Source organism: Mytilus edulis, unplaced genomic scaffold, assembly GCF_963676685.1.
Source record: "Mytilus edulis unplaced genomic scaffold, xbMytEdul2.2 SCAFFOLD_851, whole genome shotgun sequence".
NCBI lineage: Eukaryota > Metazoa > Mollusca > Bivalvia > Mytilida > Mytilidae > Mytilus > Mytilus edulis.
The window spans coordinates 1-21,742 of record NW_027267619.1 but is presented as its reverse complement, the minus strand read 5'-3'; the positions used below and the strand labels follow the sequence as shown (position 1 = coordinate 21,742).

Here is a 21,742-nt window from a genome sequence, read left to right as displayed (position 1 = left end):
TCTCTACCATCACTTCCATGCATATGTATGCAGCATAATTTTCATATACCAAGTATTTATGATTTTTTTATTAGTTTGTTTCTGATATGGCGGAATACATGTATGCGCTATTATTTCTTAACGTTGCAGTCATTCTTTGAATAAATATATCGTGTAAGAAAATTGAAGGCCACATCAATTTGATTTCTTGATTTTCGGACTTTTGGCCAAACTGTTAAAGAACACAAATCTATGTTTGCCAAATAACTCCATGCTAAAATGTGCACATTTCTTGAAGCTTATTCCCCCTTCCAATTTTAATATGATATACTAGTATGTAGCTGTTTTCCTGTAAGAATCAGTTATGCTACCTTTAGCTGTCCAATATTTTTAAGAAATAGGACGGCTATTCTTAAACATATTGGACAGTTAGAGGTAACATAATGGTTTCTTATAGGTAAATGATAGTCCAATCACTGAAATAAAGAACGAGTAAAACAATAGAATGACGTCACAACAATGTTTTAATCGCGGAGCGACATCTGTTGACAGCTTTTCCTGAAATTATCTCTACTTAATTCTCTTGTCGCATATCCGGCGTTTTAACGGAAACATCAGATAATTGCGTTCCGGCTGTAAGGTATTATACTTAAAAGGCGATGAAATTATTTTCAACTAGCGTGATGTAGATGTAATTATAGCTAAAGAAGGTTAGTAAGCTTGGTTTGTTCTATATGTTGCTGGCGAAGAGATACTATTTATATGTTTTCTTCTATTATGTAGCTTTTGTAAAATCAACTGTGCAAAGAGGTACATAGTCTTGCATTTTTATAACGTTGATTTGTAATAACCAGAATGAATTCTTCTTGTATACTTAACTTCGTGATAGAATTTGGCAGACAGTGTCGAAATACTAGTTAGCTATATAAGTTATGTTTGATAAACAGTGAACATACTTTGTTAAATGAAGATGAGTCATTTTAATTTATTTTAAAAGTTTTAATGGAATTTCCATTTTATCATTGACCTTGTATATTTGTTAGAATGTTCATCAACTAACTGGTCAATTATAACGAGACTTAAAAATTTTGTTCGGCAGTATTTTAAGATAAAACAAGGCAAGCTGGCTGTGAATCATTTTTGCAAAATAAGATGCTAAATTCTCAACCTAGACCATCAAACCTATGATACATCTTACGAGCCAAGAGCAAGAACAATTTTCTCTTTGATGAAGCAAACATGTCTTTAATATGTTATATTCTTAGTGAAATGACGAAAAGTACATTGATGTAAAGGTTTTAAAGTTTAGAACCATATTACATCGTTTGATACAAAAGGTTTCGAATAATCATCTATTAAACTAGTCCGAGATTACTCTGATGTCGAACGGCTGTTTTGCCAGACAAGCCGTTGACCGTGGGACGTCAGAGCTCGTCCCATATCAACAAGTGGATATCTCCCCGTCCAAAATGGTTGCGCTGATTCGTTACTTCTGGGTCCGACTGACGACCTTGGATCAATATAAATCGGGCCTCAATTTGTTTATTTTTCATTTTCTCTTTATTTATGTAGGTTTCATCTTTGGAACATGATGGGACTGTCATACAAGTTAGAGGTTTAGCGCTATAAAAACAGGTTTAATCAACCATTTTCTACATTTGAAAATGCCTATACCAAGTCAAGAAGAATATGACAGTTGTTGTCCATTCGTTTGATGTGTTTTATCATTTGATTTTGCCATTTGATTATGGACTTTCCGTTTTGAATTTTCCTCGGAGTTAAGTATTTTTGTGATTTTACTTTCTACCTTCCACCTTTTATTTTCTCACACTTAGACAGTCTTCACAGTGACGAGCTTTGACGTCCCACGGCCCCAGCTTGTGTGGAAAAAAAGCCGTTGGATGTCAGAGAAATCTCGGACTACTACTAAACATGGTATGAACTATACATGAATAAAAAAAAGCAATCAAATTCAACCTCAGGTACAATATGATAGAGGAAAAAAAGGTTGTTATTTCAGATGTCTCAATAACACACAATGTAATCTAACGATTCAGTATCATGTCTTTCTTAAAGTAACCAGACAACATACCATATAATCAAAGGATCGGTAATCAAGTGTATCTCAATGACACCAAACAACTTCCCATATAATAAAACTACTGAGATCTTTCTCAAAGGCACCACAACACTTACAATATGATCCAATGATGTATTATCATGTCTGTCTGAAAGAAACCATACAACATATTCTAGAATCAACTTTGTAATTATGTTGTCATTTCCAATGACACCAGACAAAGTACAATATAATCAAACGATTGAGTATAATGTGCACTCAAAGACACCAGGCAACATACAATATTATCAAACGAGTGTTTGTTCGAATGACAACTGGAAACATACAATGTAATGAAACGATTGCTTATCATATCTGTCCCAATGACACCAGGCCAAATACAATATCATTCAACGATTGTTTATCATGTCTGTCTCAATGACACCAGGCAACATACAATATCATTCAACGATTGTTTATCATGTCTGTCGTAATGACACCAGGCAACATACAATGTTATGAAACATTTGGTTATCATATGGGTCATTTTCAAAAAATGTCGAATTTTCAGTACACCCATGCTAAAAGTTTTATTTCTGATGGAATTTTCAGTTGTAATGGTTTAAATGAAAGCTTGTCGAATTTGTGATTCAGAACATTAATAATAAACAAACCTTACATCTATTTTGATAAGATTAAACTGCATTTAAGGCCGATTTTGGGGGGTATTTGTGTGCGTACATTGTCAGAAAAACACATTTCAAATGATTTTTTTCCGATTTTCTGATCGCCTTGATATCTGCAAAAGAGACTTTTTTTAAGAACGTTAATTATAATTCTAACGAAAAATCGTAGCTTCTTTATCATTGTATGTAACAGATTATCTACAAATTAAATTCAATCAGCGTACAGGAGGTTCATGTCTATCCTGTTACCGCTACTTAAATCAGTCGTTAAATTATTCTCCCTATGAATATTGAATCAGTCAGTGTTGATTTCAAAAATGCAAAGTAATCTTTACATTTAAAACGCCTCGTTTCTTGAACGACAGTGTAGAGAAAAGAAATTTCAAGACATTTAGTGAAAAAAATAGAGCGTACTTTTTTTCATGTCTATGCTGTTACCGACCATTTTGATCAATTACACTAACAGTATGGTTGTAAAAAGTGCAATAACGTGTTGGAAACCAAATTCACAATAGAAAACCATAATCACTTCACCAAAGGGAGTAGTTATTTCACAACAGCAATCAAAAACGAAGAAATTTGTCTATCCTGTTATGTCTATCCTGTTACTATGGTTGCTATGGTTACAGTAACAGGATAGACAATTATAGACAAACACGTCGTTAATTTTTTTTATCTTAACATGTAGGTGGAAAACGAATGAATTATTTCATTGTTTGAACTCATCTTAAGGTTATAACTTCTTAATCTTCCCAATTAAGCATTTGCAGGTGCAATACTGATATCGGTAACAGGATAGACAAAAAGGTAACAGGATAGACTTTTATATAGTGATATATCAGAAACGTACGTTCCTGTTACCAACGAAATAAAGAGAAAAGTAAATTAACTTATGAGGGATTTACTTGATGTTGGGTTTATTCGAAAGGGTGGAAAAAGGCCGAACAATATAAATTGCTATCTTAGACTTGCATTACTGGTGGTAATTTTTACAACCTTTGAAAACCAATTTTTAGAGCCATTTTTCAGTACAACCTAGAAAATTGGCAAATAATCTATTATTTTACAGAATGAATATATATAGAAGTTTATTCTCTTGAAAACCATCTAATTGGTAACGTTAAACAAGCTTAACATTTTATCTAAACCCTTTCTTAATAACCCAAAATTTCTTTTGAAAATGGTAACAGGATAGACAAAATATTGTACCACCGATCAAAAAATGTTTCAAGATATTCTTGTATGACATCATTAAGATTGCATCTTTTAATATGTTGTTCTTAAAGTACTGTTTGTTTTGATTTGCTTATGTAGAGGGTTGTTTGAATAAGTAACTTTTAATAAATTTTTCAATTTCAAAATTCGACATTTTTTGAAAATGACCCATATCTGTCCCAATGAAACCAGGACACATACAATATAATCAGAAGTGAGAATCTTTTGTTTGTTTGAATGACAACTGGAAACATACAATGTAATGAAATGATTGCTTTTCATGTATGTCAAATGACACCAGATAATATCCATCTATGTCATCTATTGATTATACTGTCCCTCCCTTTGACACTGAACAACTTAAAATAGAATCCACTGATTGATAATCACTTTTGTCTCAATGACGTCACACACCATACAACATAATTCACCAATTAATTATGTTGTCTGTCTCAATGACGTCAGACAACATACAATATAACACATAAATTGAATATGCTGTTTAACTCAATGACACCAGACAACATATAATAAAGAAAATCCATCGATTGATTATTTTGTCTGTCTCAATGTCAACAGACAACATATAATAAAATCCATCGATTAGTTATGTTGTCTGTCTCAATGTCAACAGACTACATGTAGAACAATGATTTTTGATAACTAGAGAGAGGACAACAATGCATATATTCTGTTTAACAGTCTAATAAATCAAAATTGTACTGAAACAAGAAAAAAACAAGAATAAAACTGAAATAATGCTGTTAAAAGTAAAGATTTAAATACGTGTAAATGAATGGCATACAAAATTCCATGAACAAAGGAAATTAATGGATTCAACACCCTTGTTTCATAAGTTCTCGAAAAAAGTTGTGTATAGAGATGTAGCATCTGGTGATTTTTATTTTCATATTACCCCTTTATATACTAGATATTCACTACACTTATAATAAAATGTATTGAAAAGTACAATATATAAGGTTAAAATCAACTAATGTATAGAATTTAACATTTACTTAAAACCTACAGATGATATCAAGTGTAAATTTTCAGCCTCCTCCACCAGTAATTTAGTCATACAGATTCCACAACTGCAACAAGTGTATTACGACATTTCTCCACTCGAGACAGTTAAATTTTAATATGTAAAGCGCAAGGCTTGCCGAGCTTTTTAAATAATAAAAATCTAACTGTTAAGAGTCGAGAAATATCGTTATACACCAGTTACAGTGGTGGAATCTGTTTCTCTAATGATTTTTATCCTTCCTTTTTTAAAGATTTAAGGAAAGTTGTGTACTTTTGATGTGACGTCATCAGGCATGGTCGCCTTTTTTCATGACGTGACAATACGAAAATTAAGAAGAAAACAAGAAAGTTTAACGTCACAATTAAATATCAACCAATTATTTGCCGAGAACAGATTTTTCACTAGTGAGCCAGAGGAGAAATGTTTTTCTCACACCGATCTGGAAATGTGAAAATAGCACAAAAATAAGAGAAAATGTATTCTACACTCAAAATTGAAAGCATTGAATAATACAATGAATAAGGTCAAACCAAGCTGACAAAATGATGTTTCCACTTGTAATCTACGGAAGTTGCAAGTTCAAATCGTTAATATTTACCCTCTCCATCTTCCTGTTATGATTTGTCTATATTCAACTTATATTTGTAGTACTGATCTTGTTTATACATATTTTCAAGGTCGAACTAAATGAACAAACAATAACAGACATGTACTGTCTGACTAACCACATATATTACCCGATTGTGGTATTTTTATTGAAGAGACTGGTCGTGTTCAAAATCGTTTTGTTTTCCTGGTGAGATATTTCAGATTGCTAGTGTCTGATGCATTCTGTAGAACTCTGTTGTATACAATTCAGTTGAATAAAAAAAAAAATCGGTATCATTACATGATCATGACAACTAGGCACAAAAACGTTTAAGACATCCCCCCCTCCCCCCCCCCCCCCCCCAAAAAAAAAACAAAAGAAATAATTATTTTTGCAGTGAAATCTGGAAGACACACACCTGCAAAAATTACAATACAATACTGTAAGAGGTGGTACCAAATTAATTTGAAAAATTATATACGTATTGACCAGTTCTACGGCAAGGTTCTTTTACATAAGAATTAATTGTCATATTGTATATTTGATGATGATGATGTAAACTTGCATATGAAGGATTGCTCGTTCTGACTAGTATTACTACTGAAAACCGGTGTCAGTTGCGTGTTGGTAACTATAGGAGATAGCTGTTTGGTATTTTATTTTCGACGGCATTAATTGGTGATTTGATGGGCTCAAATTAAGTTTACTGGTGACATGTAAGTGGAGTATCAATTCACCAATTGATGCCGTCGGCGCTTAACACATAATATTGTTAACTACATTCTTATGAAAATGACGGAAACAACTTAAAACCACACATTTAAAACCTGCCATACGTCGTCTGAGCTTTGACGTACGTTTCAATAGCATCAACTGTTAATTGATGCCATGAAAATTTGTGACGTTATCCAATCAAAATGAACGTTACCCACAATGTGGCATTATAATCTGTTATATACATTCATTTGTTATGTCTTCCTAACATTTTATTCCTATATACAAACCTGCACAAATTGCCGTCTAAACGGTAAATATTTTGTTTTGAATTACAATTCAGATCATAATAGCTCATGACTGCATTGGGAAACAACCAAGGACAAACCCAGCAAATGTTGAAAATGTCACATTTCTACTTTTAACTGAAGATGTCAAGTTCAAATCGTTTATATTTACAATCTATATCTTCCTGTTTTGATGAGTCAACATTCAAGTTATACTTGTTATCACGGTGTGCATGTAGTACTTATATAATTACAAAACAATGTTGTAGGCTAATGTGACGCAACTTAACGAAAGTAAACTCATACATACAAGGATTAAAATTTTGTACGCCAGACAATCGGGTCGTCTCGAAAAGAATTACTAGTGACGCTCGAATTGAACAAGGTTGTTATGGATTAAGATATTTGTAACAGGCATGATTAGTGATATATTTCAGATACGAAAACTTTAAGAATGTATCTTAACAATACATTTAAATAACTGTGAATTGGGGGGGGGGGGGGGGATTTGTTTTTGATTGTAAGACAATTCTTATTCATGGTATCCATCATGTATCTGACCGACATTTTAAATAGAACAAACGCAAAATAACCATCTTATTGTTTTTACTGAGATGGTGCTCTTCTTGCTTAGAAGTATTTAACTTGTACCCTGAGCATGAATTACCTTCACTATAAGTACTTTAAAATGCAAAACACAGAGACATTTTGAAATTTTTTACAATTATGTAATGTTAAAATAATTGTCATTATGATGTTATTTTGGGGTTACGAAGTTTAGAAACGTATATTCATCATTGGAAAAGATTAAGATTACCTTAGCTGTATTTGGCAAAACTTTTAGGAATTTAAGTCATCAATGCTCTTCATTCTCGTACTTTATTATGCCCGCGTCACACTTTCCCGATTTTTACGCCGATAGCAACACGATTATGGAAATTTTCAAAATCGGGACTGATCGTATCCAGATCGGGCTATTCGTAGTGCCATCTTTAACCATCGTAGAACCATCGACCACTTTTTCTAGCCTTCGGGGACAACTTCGGGAAGGGTTCTAAATTTTTTAACATGTTAAAAAATCCCCGAAGGTGCGTCCGATGTTGAGGGTTCGTATTGAGTTCGTATCACCATCCTCACCATCGTAATGTCACCGGGAATGCATCTTTGAACATCGTATTGCATTCGTGTTTCCATCGTTTCCATCGGGCAGTTTTGACGTTACGATGTCTACACGAATGAATCACAAAGCTACCCGAAGGTCTTACAATGGCAACACGACTTCGTAAAGACCTCGTGTTGCCATCGTGTTGCCATCGAATAAAGTACGAAGACGACAAGATGGAACTACGACGGCAATAAATCCAGTTAAATGTAAGTTAATTTTCGCGCTAAAATACATTTAAAGTGCCATGCGCCATTTGCACTGGTCAGTCTAATACGACAGTTAAGAAAGACGTTCACAAAACATGGATCTCATATCATATGATTCTATGAGAACAAGAAAGGCGACAGCGCTGTTTCTATTAATTCAAATGGAACAAGAAGAGCAGCTATTACAGGCTTAGGATTTACTTAAACAAGTAAAATATTATTTTTGTCAATTTAAGATAGATCAGTAAACATGGGCATAATTATGGGTGATTATTCAGACTAGTGCACACATTTTACAGTTCAAACAAGGCAATGCCGAGCGTGGCATCCCCTCGTATGTAACATATTGGGGACAAATATGGACACTATATTTGTATATGACACATGCAGAAAATGGTAAATATTAATTTACCATTTTCTGCATATTTGATACATAAACTATTTTTTTAGAAATCAACCAAAACATTCAGTAACTGGAAATACCTTTAATATTGTCTTTAGAACCAGCAGGTAAAAAAATGAGCAACCAATTTGCAGTGTATTATGCTATTTCAAGGAGAAAAAACAAGGCAATCTGCATGACCTTAACCTTTGGCCTTGAACGTAAAAAATGTCAGATCATTACAAGGAGGAACAATATACCAAATGTGGTTAAAATCTTTTGAAGCATATTGGTTTAAGAGTGTCCACAAGGGTGATATTGCCTTGTATTACAACTGCCACTGTGACCTTGACCTTTGAACTTTAAGTCAATAGCGCTTAAGATATTCTTAACGAGTAACACCATACCAAGTTTTGAGAGTCAAGTTTTACCCTTCAAGCCCACGGTCTCCCGTCTTATGATTAAACCAGAAATTAAATGTACAATATAATATATATATTCAATAGTGATCAAACAATTTAAAACGCGTGATGCCTTCGGCATATGATTTAAATGCATCGTAAGCTGTACACGACGTCTTTTAGACATCGTATGGCTATCGCGCCATCATCGTAATCCATCGTGTAGCCTTCGTAATCCATCGTGTAGCCTTCGTGATCCATCGTGTAGGCTTCGGCTAAGATATGAAGCTTAAATACCCGTCTTCGGTTAACCTTCGTATGTCCATCTTTTGCTATCGTATATAATTTCGGCACCATCGTATAGACTTCGTTATTCATCGTACTTACTTCGGTCACTTTTTGGTATTTTAACGAGATCGGGACCAACTTCGTACGAACTTACAATTTTCCCATTCGGGTGTCCATCGTATATAAAAATCGGGACGGTGTGACGCGGGCATTACTGATTGAAAGATTTATGTGAACTGTATTATTATACTCATTATATGAGTCTCATTCAACAAATTTCGAACATCTTGGTGACGTACACCTCGAACTGCTTGCAATTGGTGATACATCATTATTGTAACCAATAGATAAGATAAGACAAGATTGGAATATGTCGTCCCTCCACTATAATTAAAAAGATTATTTCAGGAAAGCGGAATCAATTTTTACAGTGTTGTCATAGTTTATAGGTTGCACTTTGTAAATATAGTTGTTTCTCAAACCACGACTCTTATGGGGAGATACATAATATTCATAGACAATTAACTGTGTTGCCGTACTGATTCCCAGTAACGATATCTATTTTTTATCTTGTAAAAACATATGTTTGAAATGTTACCAGTAGTTATACATATGCATATTGGTCATACTAAAATCTGTGAAAATCCTAAAGTCAAGTTAGGAGTAATTCCGAATTTTAGTGTAAGTTTAAACTCTTAGACATTCAGCATAAAAATGTTGAAAATATGCCGATCAGCCCTATATTTTGACCTTTGATAAAAATAGTAGTGCATATGAACTTTCCATTGTCATTAGTTACTAGCGATATATTTTAGTATTGTTAAGATTTGTGTTGTCGTATCATCTGCAATTTTTACCGATTATGATATGTTGTGGACTCAAAAGCCGATTGATGCATGCATTTCAGTTTCCCATTTGTATTTTTCTCATGATAATATCTTTGGTTTATGTTGTGTTTAGTAGTAGTTTCAATCTTTCCATTTGTTATGCAAGAGGATCCATCAAATATAAAGACACAGTTTATATATTATTATTTTTTCTTCGATTTTTTTTATAGTAAATATGGAACATATTCCATTATTACATTTACCAGTTATGGAGGAGGAACCAGTTTCAAAACAGACGAACAGAGAAGATAATGATCTAGAGTCTAAGGCGAAGGAGGTTTTGTGATTCAATTTTTCATTTTTCACAGGAGCATTGTTACATAAAAAGCATTTACAAACAAATTTACGTATAAAAAGTAATATAATAAAACCTGATAACGGAACATTTTTGTATTGAATTTAGGAACACATGCAAATAGATATAGGAAGATGTGGTGTGAGTGCCAATGAGACAACTCTCCATCCAAATAACAATTTATACAAGTAAACCATTATAGGTCAATGTACGGCCTTCAACACGTAGCCTTGGCTCACAACGAACAAAAAGCTATAAAGGGCTCCAAAATTACTAGTGTAAAACCATTCAAACGGGAAAACCAACGGTCTAATCTATATAAGAAACGAGAAACGAGAAACACTTATAAATTACATAAACAAACGACAACTACTGTACATCAGATTCCTGACTTAGGACAGGTGCAAACATTTGCAGCGGGATTTAACGTTTTAATGGTACCAAACCTTCTCCCTTTTTCTAAAACAATAGCATAACATTACAACATAGAAAACCACACGATAAAATATCAATTGGAAGGCTTAACTCAATCAAAAAACGTAAATTAACACTCTATGAACGAATAAATTTGATCTGCGATACCTGAATGCAAATGCACAGTTAATAAAATATTACGGACAAATATTCAAGGCCAAAAAGCAAACAAACAAGTCCAAACAACGCCATGGCAAGACACCACCGCGAAATATATAGCCCTTCGTAAATGTTCATTGTGAGCAAAGGTTCCGTGTTATGTTTGATGTAAGCCAAGTCTCCGTGTAATGTTCGATGTCCGCCAAGTCTCAATGTAATGTTCGATGTCAGCCAACTCTCTGTGTAATCGAATTTTTATGATTATACTTTTTAGCTGCAAAAGGAGTTCATATGGGGAATTGCATTGTCTATATTTACAGAATTGCAACCTCATCATATTCTTTATTTAAAAATACCCCTTTCCGAAGTCTGGCTAAGTAAAACAAGTAAGATAAATAAAAAAAAAACATGATGATGAAAACAAAAGTAAAGCCAACACGTAAATGTTCATTGTGAGCAAAGGTTCCGTGTAATGTTCGATGTCAGCCAAGTCTCCGTGTAATGTTCAATGTCCGCCAAGTCTCCGTGTAATGCTCGATGTCAGCCAAGTCTGTGTAATGTTCGATGTCAGCCAAGTCTCCGTGTAATGGTCGATGTCAGCTAAGTCTCCGTGTAATGTTCGATGTCAGCCAAGTCTCCGTGTAATCTTCGATGTCAGCCAAGTCTCTGTGTAATGTTCGATGTCAGCCAAGTCTCCGTGTAATGTTCGATGTCAGACAAGTCTCCTTGTAATGCTCGATGTCTGCCAAGTCTCCGTGTAATGTTCGATGTCCGCCAAGTCTCCGTGTAATGTTCGATGTCAGCCAAGTCTCCTTGTAATGTTCGATGTCAGCCAAGTCTCCGTGTAATGTTCGATGTCAGCCAAGTCTCCGTGTAATCTTCGATGTCAGCCAAGTCTCCGTGTAATCTTCGATGTCAACCAAGTCTCCGTGTAATGTTCGATGTCAGCCAAGTCTCCGTGTAATGTTCGATGTCAGCCAAGTCTCCTTGTAATGTTCGATGTCAGCCAAGTCTCCGTGTAATCTTCGATTTCAGCCAAGTCTCCATGTAATGTTCGATGTCAACCAAGTCTCCGTGTAATGTTCGATGATAGCCAAGTCTCCGTGTAATGTTCGATGTCAGCCAAGTCTCTGTGTATAGTTCGATGTCAACCAAGTCTCTGTGTAATGTTCGATGTCCGCCAAGTCTCCGTGTAATGTTCGATGTCCGCCAAGTCTCCGTGTAATGTTCGATGTCAGCCAACTCTCTGTGTAATGTTCCATGTAAACGAAGTCTCCGTGTAATGTTCGATGTCAGCCAAGTCTCCGTGTAATGTTCGATGTCAGCCAAGTCTGTGTAATGTTCGATATCAGCCAAGTCTCCGTGTAATGTTCGATGTCAACCAAGTCTCCGTGTAATGTTCGATGTCAGCCAAGTCTCCGTGTAATGTTCGATGTCAGCCAAGTCTCTGTGTAATGTTCGATGTCAGCCAAGTCTCTGTTTAATGTTCGCTGTCCGCCAAGTCTCCGTGTAATGTTCGATGTCAGCCAAGTCTTCCTGTAATGTGTGATGTCAGCCAAGTCTCCGTGTTGAAGACCGTACTTTGACCTATATTGGTTTACTTTTTATTAGATGTGAGTGGGATGGAAAGCATCATTTGCACTCAAAATACATCTTGTACTGCCGACGTGCAACATTTCGATTGTAACCCGAAATAGGATTAAAACGTTATCATTTGTAAATCATGTAGTCTATAGTGTTTTCGAGACAAGTTGTGCAAAAGATTCAAAGGAAATATTAGCCAAATGAAAAACGAAAAGTGACGAAAAAACAAACGCGTTTTCAAACATCATATTTCCTTAACAGAAACTTTAGAAAGGTATGCACGTTGATTAATATGAAATATATACTGTAAGTTTGATATACTTTTTTTTTCTTCCAGCCTGAAGATAAAAAAGACAATAAAATTGCGAAGGTAAAAACAAGATTCGGGATTATTCATATAATCAATGCAGTTACGGTGATCGGTTTAACACCAGTGCTTATACTTATTTAGTATAATGAAATTGATGCGACAGTCATACAAGTGAGAGATTTAGCTAGCTCCAAAACAAGGTTTAATCCTCCATTTGCCACACGACAAAAATGTCTAAACCAAGTCAGGAGTATGACAGTTGTTATTAATTCGTTTGTTGTGCTCGAGCTTCTGATTGTTTCATTAGATAATGGACTTTCCTTTTTGAATTTTCCTCGGAGTTCAGTATTTTTGAGATTTTACTTTTTGTAAACATACGTTATCAATGGCATAACTCACCGGAATGCACGAAGCAAATATAATATACACAATGTACCAATAAAAGAATGCTCGGAATTATTAAAATAAGATCAAAGTCATTAACAACTTATAAAACAATCAATTCTCGACGACGAAAAGGTCAATTAATACACAACCAATAGATAAAGTGTGCAAGCGCCATGAGCAGTCTGAGGGAAGGATAAACTTGTGAAAATAATGAGTTTCATACATTTGTTTTAGTGACACATTTACTGACTCCAATTTTACCTTGATAGATGGAAGACAAATGAACCTAGCGTTTTACTAGCTATATGGTAATATTTGAAATACATTTTAAACAGAGGTAAGAAGATGTGGTATGAGTGCTAATGCGATTTCGCTCCATTCAAGTCACAAATATGTTTACAAACTAAGTTATCAACATTACATGGTTACGCAATTTACATTTTAATTTGTGTAATTGAATTGATGGTTGTACTGATTATTCCACACTCAAATGGATGTATATCATATGTTAAGTCTTGCTATTTAAAGGCTCTTATATGTGTAAAATTCTTGACAGGAAATTCAAGGCGATCTAATTTCTCAAGATGGATCATTTGAATATAGGAAATTCAATGGATACAGAGTTCTGAATGCGTATTATGGAGGTATATTACGTATAGATTACAGGATATACATAACAAACCGTAAAACAGAAAGTAGTGCATTCGGTATTGTATGCCCCATTTATGGGCATTATGTTTTCTGGTCTGTGCGTCCGTTCGTCCGTCTGTCCCGCTTCAGGTTAAAGTTTTTTGTCGATGTAGTTTTTGATGAAGTTGAAGTCCAATCAACTTGAAACTTAGTAAACATGTTCCCTATGATATGATCTTTCTAATTTTAATACCAAATTAGAGATTTTATCCCATTTTCACGGTCCACTGAACATAGAAAATTATAGTACGGATAGGGCATTCGTGTACTTGGGACACATTCTTGTTATACTTCTTTTGATGATAATATTGGTTATACGTGCTCTAACACGTTAAGATTTTTTCTGTTTTCACAGTGCTTATGGTACATGTAACAATTATTATACACAGATTTTGAAAACTCAATTTAATTCCAATCATTCTTATTTAAGTTATAGAATATGTATTTTTGCGGAAAATACGTGAATACAAATATTGCTATGGTAAGAAACATGTTTATCATATTCAAATTTTCAAACTATATTTATTAGTTATACAATTTCTGTAAAAAAATAACAATTTTAATACACATTAAACAACAATGATCGATTATGATAATGACATCAGATAATGGCTTGGATGTCATATACAAAAGTCATATGCATTTTTTCTGTGTTAGTAATTGGATATAGCAAATGCTTTTGCAGTTCTCATTTCTTGGAAATGTTAAGGTTTCGAGTGTTTAATGTACTGGCAAACTTAACAGTATATATAAATGACTCGTCGGTTTATTTGTGCAGTTAAGACAGTCAATTTAACTCACGGGACATATTCATGACACATTTGGGAACTTTTCAATCGATAAATTTAGAAATTGAAAGTTTCAATTGAAGATGAATTGTACATTTTTTATGTCCTTTCGTACATCCTTCATTGTCAATGTTGTACATGGCTCTCACATTTATAGATTTAAATCAAATTAGAAAACGCAACAGTGGTACTGCATTAATTGAAATTAAAAAAAAAATGCAATTTGGGCGATAGCACTGCTGAAATACTGTAAAATCTAGTAGATATAAGAAGATGTGGTATTAGTGACCCAAAGACTCTCCATCCACGTCAGAATTTACAAAGAGTTAAACATTATAGGTCAAAGTACAGCCTTCTACACGGAGCCTTTGCTCACACCAAAACAGCAAGCTGTAAAGGGGGGAAAAGGAATAGGTTAAAAGCATTCAAACAAAACAATGAAACCAACGGTCTAATCTACATAAACAACGATTAAACGTGAACCACATTAACAAACTTAAACCCCTGAACAATAGTTTTCTGACTTAGAACAGGTGCAAACAAATGAAGTGGCTTTACTGTTTAAACAGGCACCACACTTCACCCTAACCTGATGTGTGCATACACGTTTTGTTTCAGAAAAAGTTAAAACAGACCTTCGGGTCATAAGGGAAAAAGGTGATAAGAATAAGGCAAGTGAAGATGAAAGTCTTGGAACCATAGTCGATGTAGATTATAAAGCAGGTGAAGTTAAAGTACAGTGGGACAAAAATGTCCATGAATCGCCGGACACTTTTCGTACAGATAAACATAACCAGTATGAATTGTTATTATTTGATAATGCACAATCAGGTAAGATATAATAAATGCTATGTAAATTACAATCCTAAAACACGATTCCTGATTTCTGAAATAGAACACAAGGCTGAGTTTTAATCTTGCTATCGTCAAGAAATAAAGTTTATCCTGAGTTAGAATTATAAGTTTACAGAACCAATATAAAAAAATGACAACTGAATGAGTTGGAAAAACATTTCCAGTGATGAAAATGTAGTAATCAATTTTATTTGTTTACAGATTTCTATTTTACGAACGTATTTCTATACGTACAGTTGGGTGCAAAATGGAAATTTCTAATGTGTACCCGAGGAAACGGGCGTTTACTCTCTGTCCGTTTAGTCAGAAGTAAACAGCCATTTAATTCAGATTTCACAAGTTTATTTTTACGTGTACTTAAAAGTAAACGGGTGTTTACTACAGATTTCACAAGTATATTTTTACGTGAACTTGAAAGTAAACGGCCGTTTACTTTTCGCGTTAACTGATTGTATAAATTAAGAATTAAATTTCGTGTTCATTTGCATTGTACATTTATTTCGTTAAAACGACTTTATCCCAATATTTTACTTATATATGTTTCAAACAAGGAAAATTCAAAATCACTTTTAATTCAAAATATTAAGTTTTATTAATAAAAAAATATAAGTTCCAATAGCTTTAATGAGTAGCAGATTTTTCTAGAGTTCTTTTCAAAAGTTACATAAACGGAGGGATCTACGTACATACGTACATACATATACAAATATCAATCGAAGGTTATCCAACACATCGGAATTGTATTTTTGTATGATGGGATATAAACATCATGGTTTACGTTGCATCGTTTCCCCTTTTTTAACAGTCTCTTCCTAAATATAACGCTTTGCATTTAATACAGGGATTTTTAATCGCAATTCACCTTGTTTGGCTTGAATTTACATGATTTAAGATTCTGTTTTGCGAAATGTTTAAACATGCTTCTTTTAAACTGAGTCTTACTTTATGTATTGCTGCGTGTAATGAAACAATAAAAAAACACTGAAAATCAGACAGCAACAAAAAGAAACACTGTACTATACTATTACAAGATAATGATTCAGAACAATAACCTACGGGATGGAGCGATGTAAATCATGTTTGAAAAATCAGTTAAAAACGGCTTAACACAGCAGATTAAAAAGAAAACAAAATTAAAGGTCTTTCTTCATCAATTTTCTAAATTATTGATGAGAAGCTACTTCCGGTTTTGTCAAAGTAACTATTTGCGTCCAAACATAGGTTTCTTCATACTGATTAAGAAAAATGTTGCTTTATATAACTGAAATAAAAGAGATAATTTTTGACCAACCATTTTGCACTAGTTCTTTTAGAAATATCTTAAAAAGTGACAGTGAAGTTCATATAACATTGAAAGTAAATAACTAAAATACTTTGGTATGACCTTGACATTTGACCTTGACTTAAATTTCCTTCAAATGAACCAAGGACCTCAAACCAATATACCTAAGGTCGCTATCACTTACAATTCAATACATGCTATACATTTTTATGTTCCTTATGTCAAATACAGAAGGGGCAATAACTCTCATATGACAATTGTGATCCATTCCTTTCGATTTTTTTAAGCTTTGATTTTGCAATTTGATAAGAGACTTTCCGTTTTGAATTTTCCTGGGAGTTCATTTTTTTGTTATTTTACTTTTTTCGTATCGCTTCGTTTAAAATTGGAAAAAATATCCTGAGGATAAAACGAGCAATTTGGTAAAAATAAATGTGTCGCTTTCTTTTACGTTTATGAAGAAGATACACCCACAAGGGAATCAGTTTGTGGGGAGATAACTCCTACAAAGAAAAGAATTCGGATAAGTAGGATCAATTTCAAAGGCGCATATTTTTTTTAATGTCATATACCTAACATCGAAGCGACATCTTGCAAAACAAAATTGATACCCAAGAAATAAAAATGTAGGAAGAAGAAAAAAAAAAAATTAAAACCTGTTGCAAAAGATCTTATGGCTTTATTATTTACCAATCTGAAGAAGCAATAAATTACCTTAAAATAAAACATTTCAGGGACAATAACTCCTAAAAGATGTCACTGGATTGTTTCAGACCCAATGTGTCTTATCTTCATCTCAATAAAACAAACATATTTTAATAGTTCTTGTTATATAACATTAAACATGGAGAAAATACAAAAGCAAGCAAAAGACAACATTCAAAACATGACTTTGACCTTTAACCTTGACCTCATTTTCTAAGATAGGACCCAAACTTCAAATAACAAGACTCTATGTTTATACGGCTTACGGTTTATAAGTAACAACAACTTTACGACAAACTTATTTGATAAAAGTAAATAACTTCTTTAAGATTTCACCGGATTGCTTCGATCCAAATCAGTCCAAAATTATTTAGGATGTTACGAATAAATATGAAAAAGTATTTTGTCGTTATCTCTTTTTTTGGTTATGGAGGAGATACACTAACAAGAAAACTGTTTGGGGAGATAACTTTTACAATAAAAAGTCCTCGCCTTAACAAGATGTGCATGATGAGTTTAAAAGGACAATATCTGTTCAATATAATATCCAAAAAAAGCGACATCTTGCGAAACAACTTTATACTGCAAAAAAGGGTTTGGCGGAAGATATAAATCAGAACAAATACCTATGGTCTTTCCACAGAAAAGTGGAAAGACCTAATAAAAATAATAATAATCAGAAGAAAATCAAAAGGTCTTTCAACGGAAAGGTGGAAAGACCTAATAATAATAATAACCAGAAGAAAATCAATAGAGCTATCCACTGGAAAGTGGGAAGACCTAATAAAATAAAAGAAAATAACTTGTAACTAGCTTTAGTTCAAAGCCAGATATATCTATTGTAAACACATGCTCATCCAACATATTTTCATCGGTGTGTTAAGGTAAGGATTCCTCATAATGTTCATATTTGTAGTGAAGTTCAATGGAATTGGAAAGAAAATAGCAACATATGGTATATGCTTTATTCTAATAGGTGTCAAGCATGAACATTTTTCTTGCGACGACTGTAAGCAGAACCCTTTACTTGGAATTAGATGGAAATGTTTGATATGTGCAGACTATAACCTATGTACCAAGTGTTACATTACCGACCGTCATGACACTGAACATATATTTTACAGACTCATCTGCCCAAATTCAAAAAGGTAACAATTCGAACAAAAGAATAATGCTAATAAGTTTAAAACAGCAAACAATGTACAAATAATAACAGTTTTAGAACTACAAGTCTGTGCATTCTTCTGCCATATCATATCTTTCTTTGTCTAGTTTATTACAATTCCAATGAATAAGGACGAACACGTTAAATGTGTGTATACATTAATCGTATAAAGTTGTTGTCTACAGCACATACCAATCTTACCGGCTCAAAAGGGTTTGATCTAATATATATCTTTTTTTTTGTTTGCTGAATGTAGAATTTTCCATACGTATTATATTCGACTAAAATTTTATGTACTTTTTAATCAAGTCACATAACAAATTTTATCTACTTCCATAAATACCAAAAAGACAATGTTACTAAATCTGACGTCAGTAGATCATCGATGTTCATTTCTCGCAAACCGGTTAGGAATATATATGTAAGACTCTAAAGTGCGATGGTACTCTAAAGTACGATGGTCACGCTTAAGTGCGATGGTCTACGCTAATGTACGATGGTGTCTCACGCTAAAGTGCGATGGTTGGTTGTTCGCTAAAGTACGATGGTCTATCAAGCTAAAGTGCAATGAAACAAACGAGAAAGATTCCAGGGCACTAATGTTAAAAACAAGTCTTTTTTGCAAAATCTATAGTTTACTATGATATAACATATAATGCGATAGGCTTTTACTTTACCGGTAGTCTTATGTGACTGTTTCTAAATTTTGAAGACTGACCACGTAATAATCGCTACGTTGCTAAAAAGGTTATTTAGGTGTCACAAAATACTATATTACCTTTAAATAATTTTTTAACAATTCGGGCTTATTGGATTGATTGTTGGTTGCTCAACGTCCAGTGGCAAATATTTCACGCATGTTCAGGACGATGGGACGGTATTGAATAATTGATGTAGCTTGCCATTTACACTAGTCCAGTCGATTTGTGCAGATTATTGACAAAATTGCTCAGATTGTGGTAAAAGCATGAAATTTGGCATAGTAGTAGTATATGTCATGGACAACATTTTAAGCTATGGACCCAATCTAAAAATGGAAATTGACGGAAAAGGCGGCCATTTTAAAATGGCGGCCGTTTGATCACAATAGATAAATAATAGAAAATCATGAAAATGATATTAGAGAAGATTTTGACATGAAATCTGGTTGACAGAATAACAGTGCTGAATCCAATTGTCTTGTAGAACAAACATTTTGGAAATATTACCCATATTGAATGGCGGCCATCTTGAAAAATCTTTTTTTTTAAGCAAAAATATGTTGTCATTATTCGATATAATAAAACAAAATGCAATGTGAAAGGTACATACATACAAATGTATTTGTTTGAGCTATATAAACAGGACAAAAAAGCTAGCCTATCCCCCTCCCCCGAGTTATTCTTCTGTTTTGTAGCGGGTACAAAAGCATTAAAACGCGGACACGAAGAGGATCATAAAATGAACTATTACTCTGAACGCAATATTTGTGCAACCGCTTGTTCAACATAGAATAACAGAAGAATTTTATTTTATACGTAGAAATAAAGCTAGAAAATATTTGTACACCTGTCGTTTATAATAGTTGGCTGATTACTGGATAATTCGTTTTGTTGATATTGTTCATTTTAAACAACTTTCAAAAACTTTAATTGCAGACTAATGAATTTTATATCATACAAGTAATGTTATAAGAACATCAGCTGCTCAAATGTTCTCAATTGACGTTAAAAATATCTAACAATAAATGAAATGCACATGTTTTGTCAAACCACACTATGTTTATCATATTTTATCACATTGTCCTCCACATTAACATAGATTAGTACAACTTAATACTGCCTTTACACATTCAGTGCATTTCCTTAGTAACCGTGTTCACTTTGACTTATAAGTTAAGCGCTTGCTGCAGGATATTCATATGATATATTCATCACAATTGACAAGGACTGTCATCTGAGGACTTCATATATATTGATTTTTTGGTAGCCATCTTGAATGATGACCATTTTGAAAACATGAATTTCCAATACATCATTATTCGCTAATCTTATTAATTCACTGTTTGCATTCATACTTTTTTACTAATTTATATTGGATATTCACAAAGAGGTCAGATAAGGCATGCACAGGTTTACAAAATTAAGATATCAGTATCAAAATTTCTGTTACCTACACTTTTGCCTAAGTAACTTTTTAAAACAGAAATTACGTAGTATATATAGTTTCTGACCGAAAGATTTTTTTTGGAAAAGATCAAAACTGTAGATTTCGAAAACACTGGAACTAGATATAAGAAAAACATAATGGGCAATTAGATTGGAAGGAATGTGTGAAACGGCAAGAGAGAACATGTAAGGGTTTGCAATGCCAAGCAGATACAAACTGAACAGTCATAGACATTTGAGCTGGCAATCACTCTTTGATGCAAGCATACGAAGATGTTGAGTCTTGAATTGGTTTTCATTTCGCTCAATTCGAAACAGTTGAATGAGGGCTATGGAACTGCAGAGGCACTCCAGAATCACAAAGCAAAATGGCACAAATCATGTCAAACAAATTTTCAGACCTCAAAATATTTCATCAGCAAAAGGGAAAACATACTTCTGATGTTGAAGATAAGTTGCCAATTGAAAGGAAACAATAAGTAACCAGACACTGTAAAGTGTAACTGGATAAAAAAGAACAATGACTGCAATGTATTTTTTTTCTGTGGTGATATATCTGAAGATCTCCATGATACATCGACATTTTCAAATCAACAAAAATAGGACATGACTGTGCACTTTTACTACAAGACATATTCCCCTAGCCAAAGTAAGACCTGGAGATGTCAAATCACTAGTATCATGCTTGATGATTGATGAAACTTGACAACATAGGAAATGGGCAGAATAAAAGACACAGAAAGAAAGCCAGGAATCTTTTACCCTTGGAATTGTGCTTTCCTAAATAATGAAATACATTGATGGCACACGGTCTGGAAAAGTATTGTACCAATCTCCAAGCTTGCAAATCACGCCAAATTGTACAGTAAACGCCTGGAAGATCTTAGAGTTATCATGGAAGGAAGAACTAAAACAACGAAGTTAACAAAATTTGAATGTAGCTGCCATAGGATATCTATAAGCATAAAAGCAAGATAAATTAGTGCTCTTGATTTCAACAAATGTAATTATGAAGCTCTGAAACAGACCTAATAAATAAAGGGTAAAAATGAAGGCATCACCATAGCAATAGCAGG

The 21,742-nt window shown here is 33.6% G+C and overlaps 1 protein-coding gene across 2 annotated transcripts; it reads left to right on the top strand.

Moving 5' to 3' along the window:
* The first annotated feature begins 585 nt into the window (after nucleotides 1–585).
* Nucleotides 586–18,849, top strand: LOC139505682 (E3 ubiquitin-protein ligase MIB2-like). Of its 2 annotated transcripts, none has more exons than XM_071295172.1 (6): nucleotides 586–689; nucleotides 10,056–10,162; nucleotides 12,675–12,707; nucleotides 13,591–13,678; nucleotides 15,131–15,343; nucleotides 18,331–18,754. In XM_071295172.1, exons 2-6 carry the CDS (start codon nucleotides 10,061–10,063, stop codon nucleotides 18,504–18,506), a joined length of 612 nt encoding a protein of 203 aa, XP_071151273.1. In that variant the 5' UTR covers nucleotides 586–689; nucleotides 10,056–10,060; the 3' UTR covers nucleotides 18,507–18,754. The 2 variants fall into 2 exon arrangements, with proteins under 2 accessions (XP_071151273.1, XP_071151272.1); XM_071295171.1 differs by lacking the exon at nucleotides 586–689 and adding an exon at nucleotides 1,604–1,914 and having other exon boundaries at nucleotides 18,331–18,849.
* Nucleotides 18,850–21,742: the final 2,893 nt, after the last annotated feature.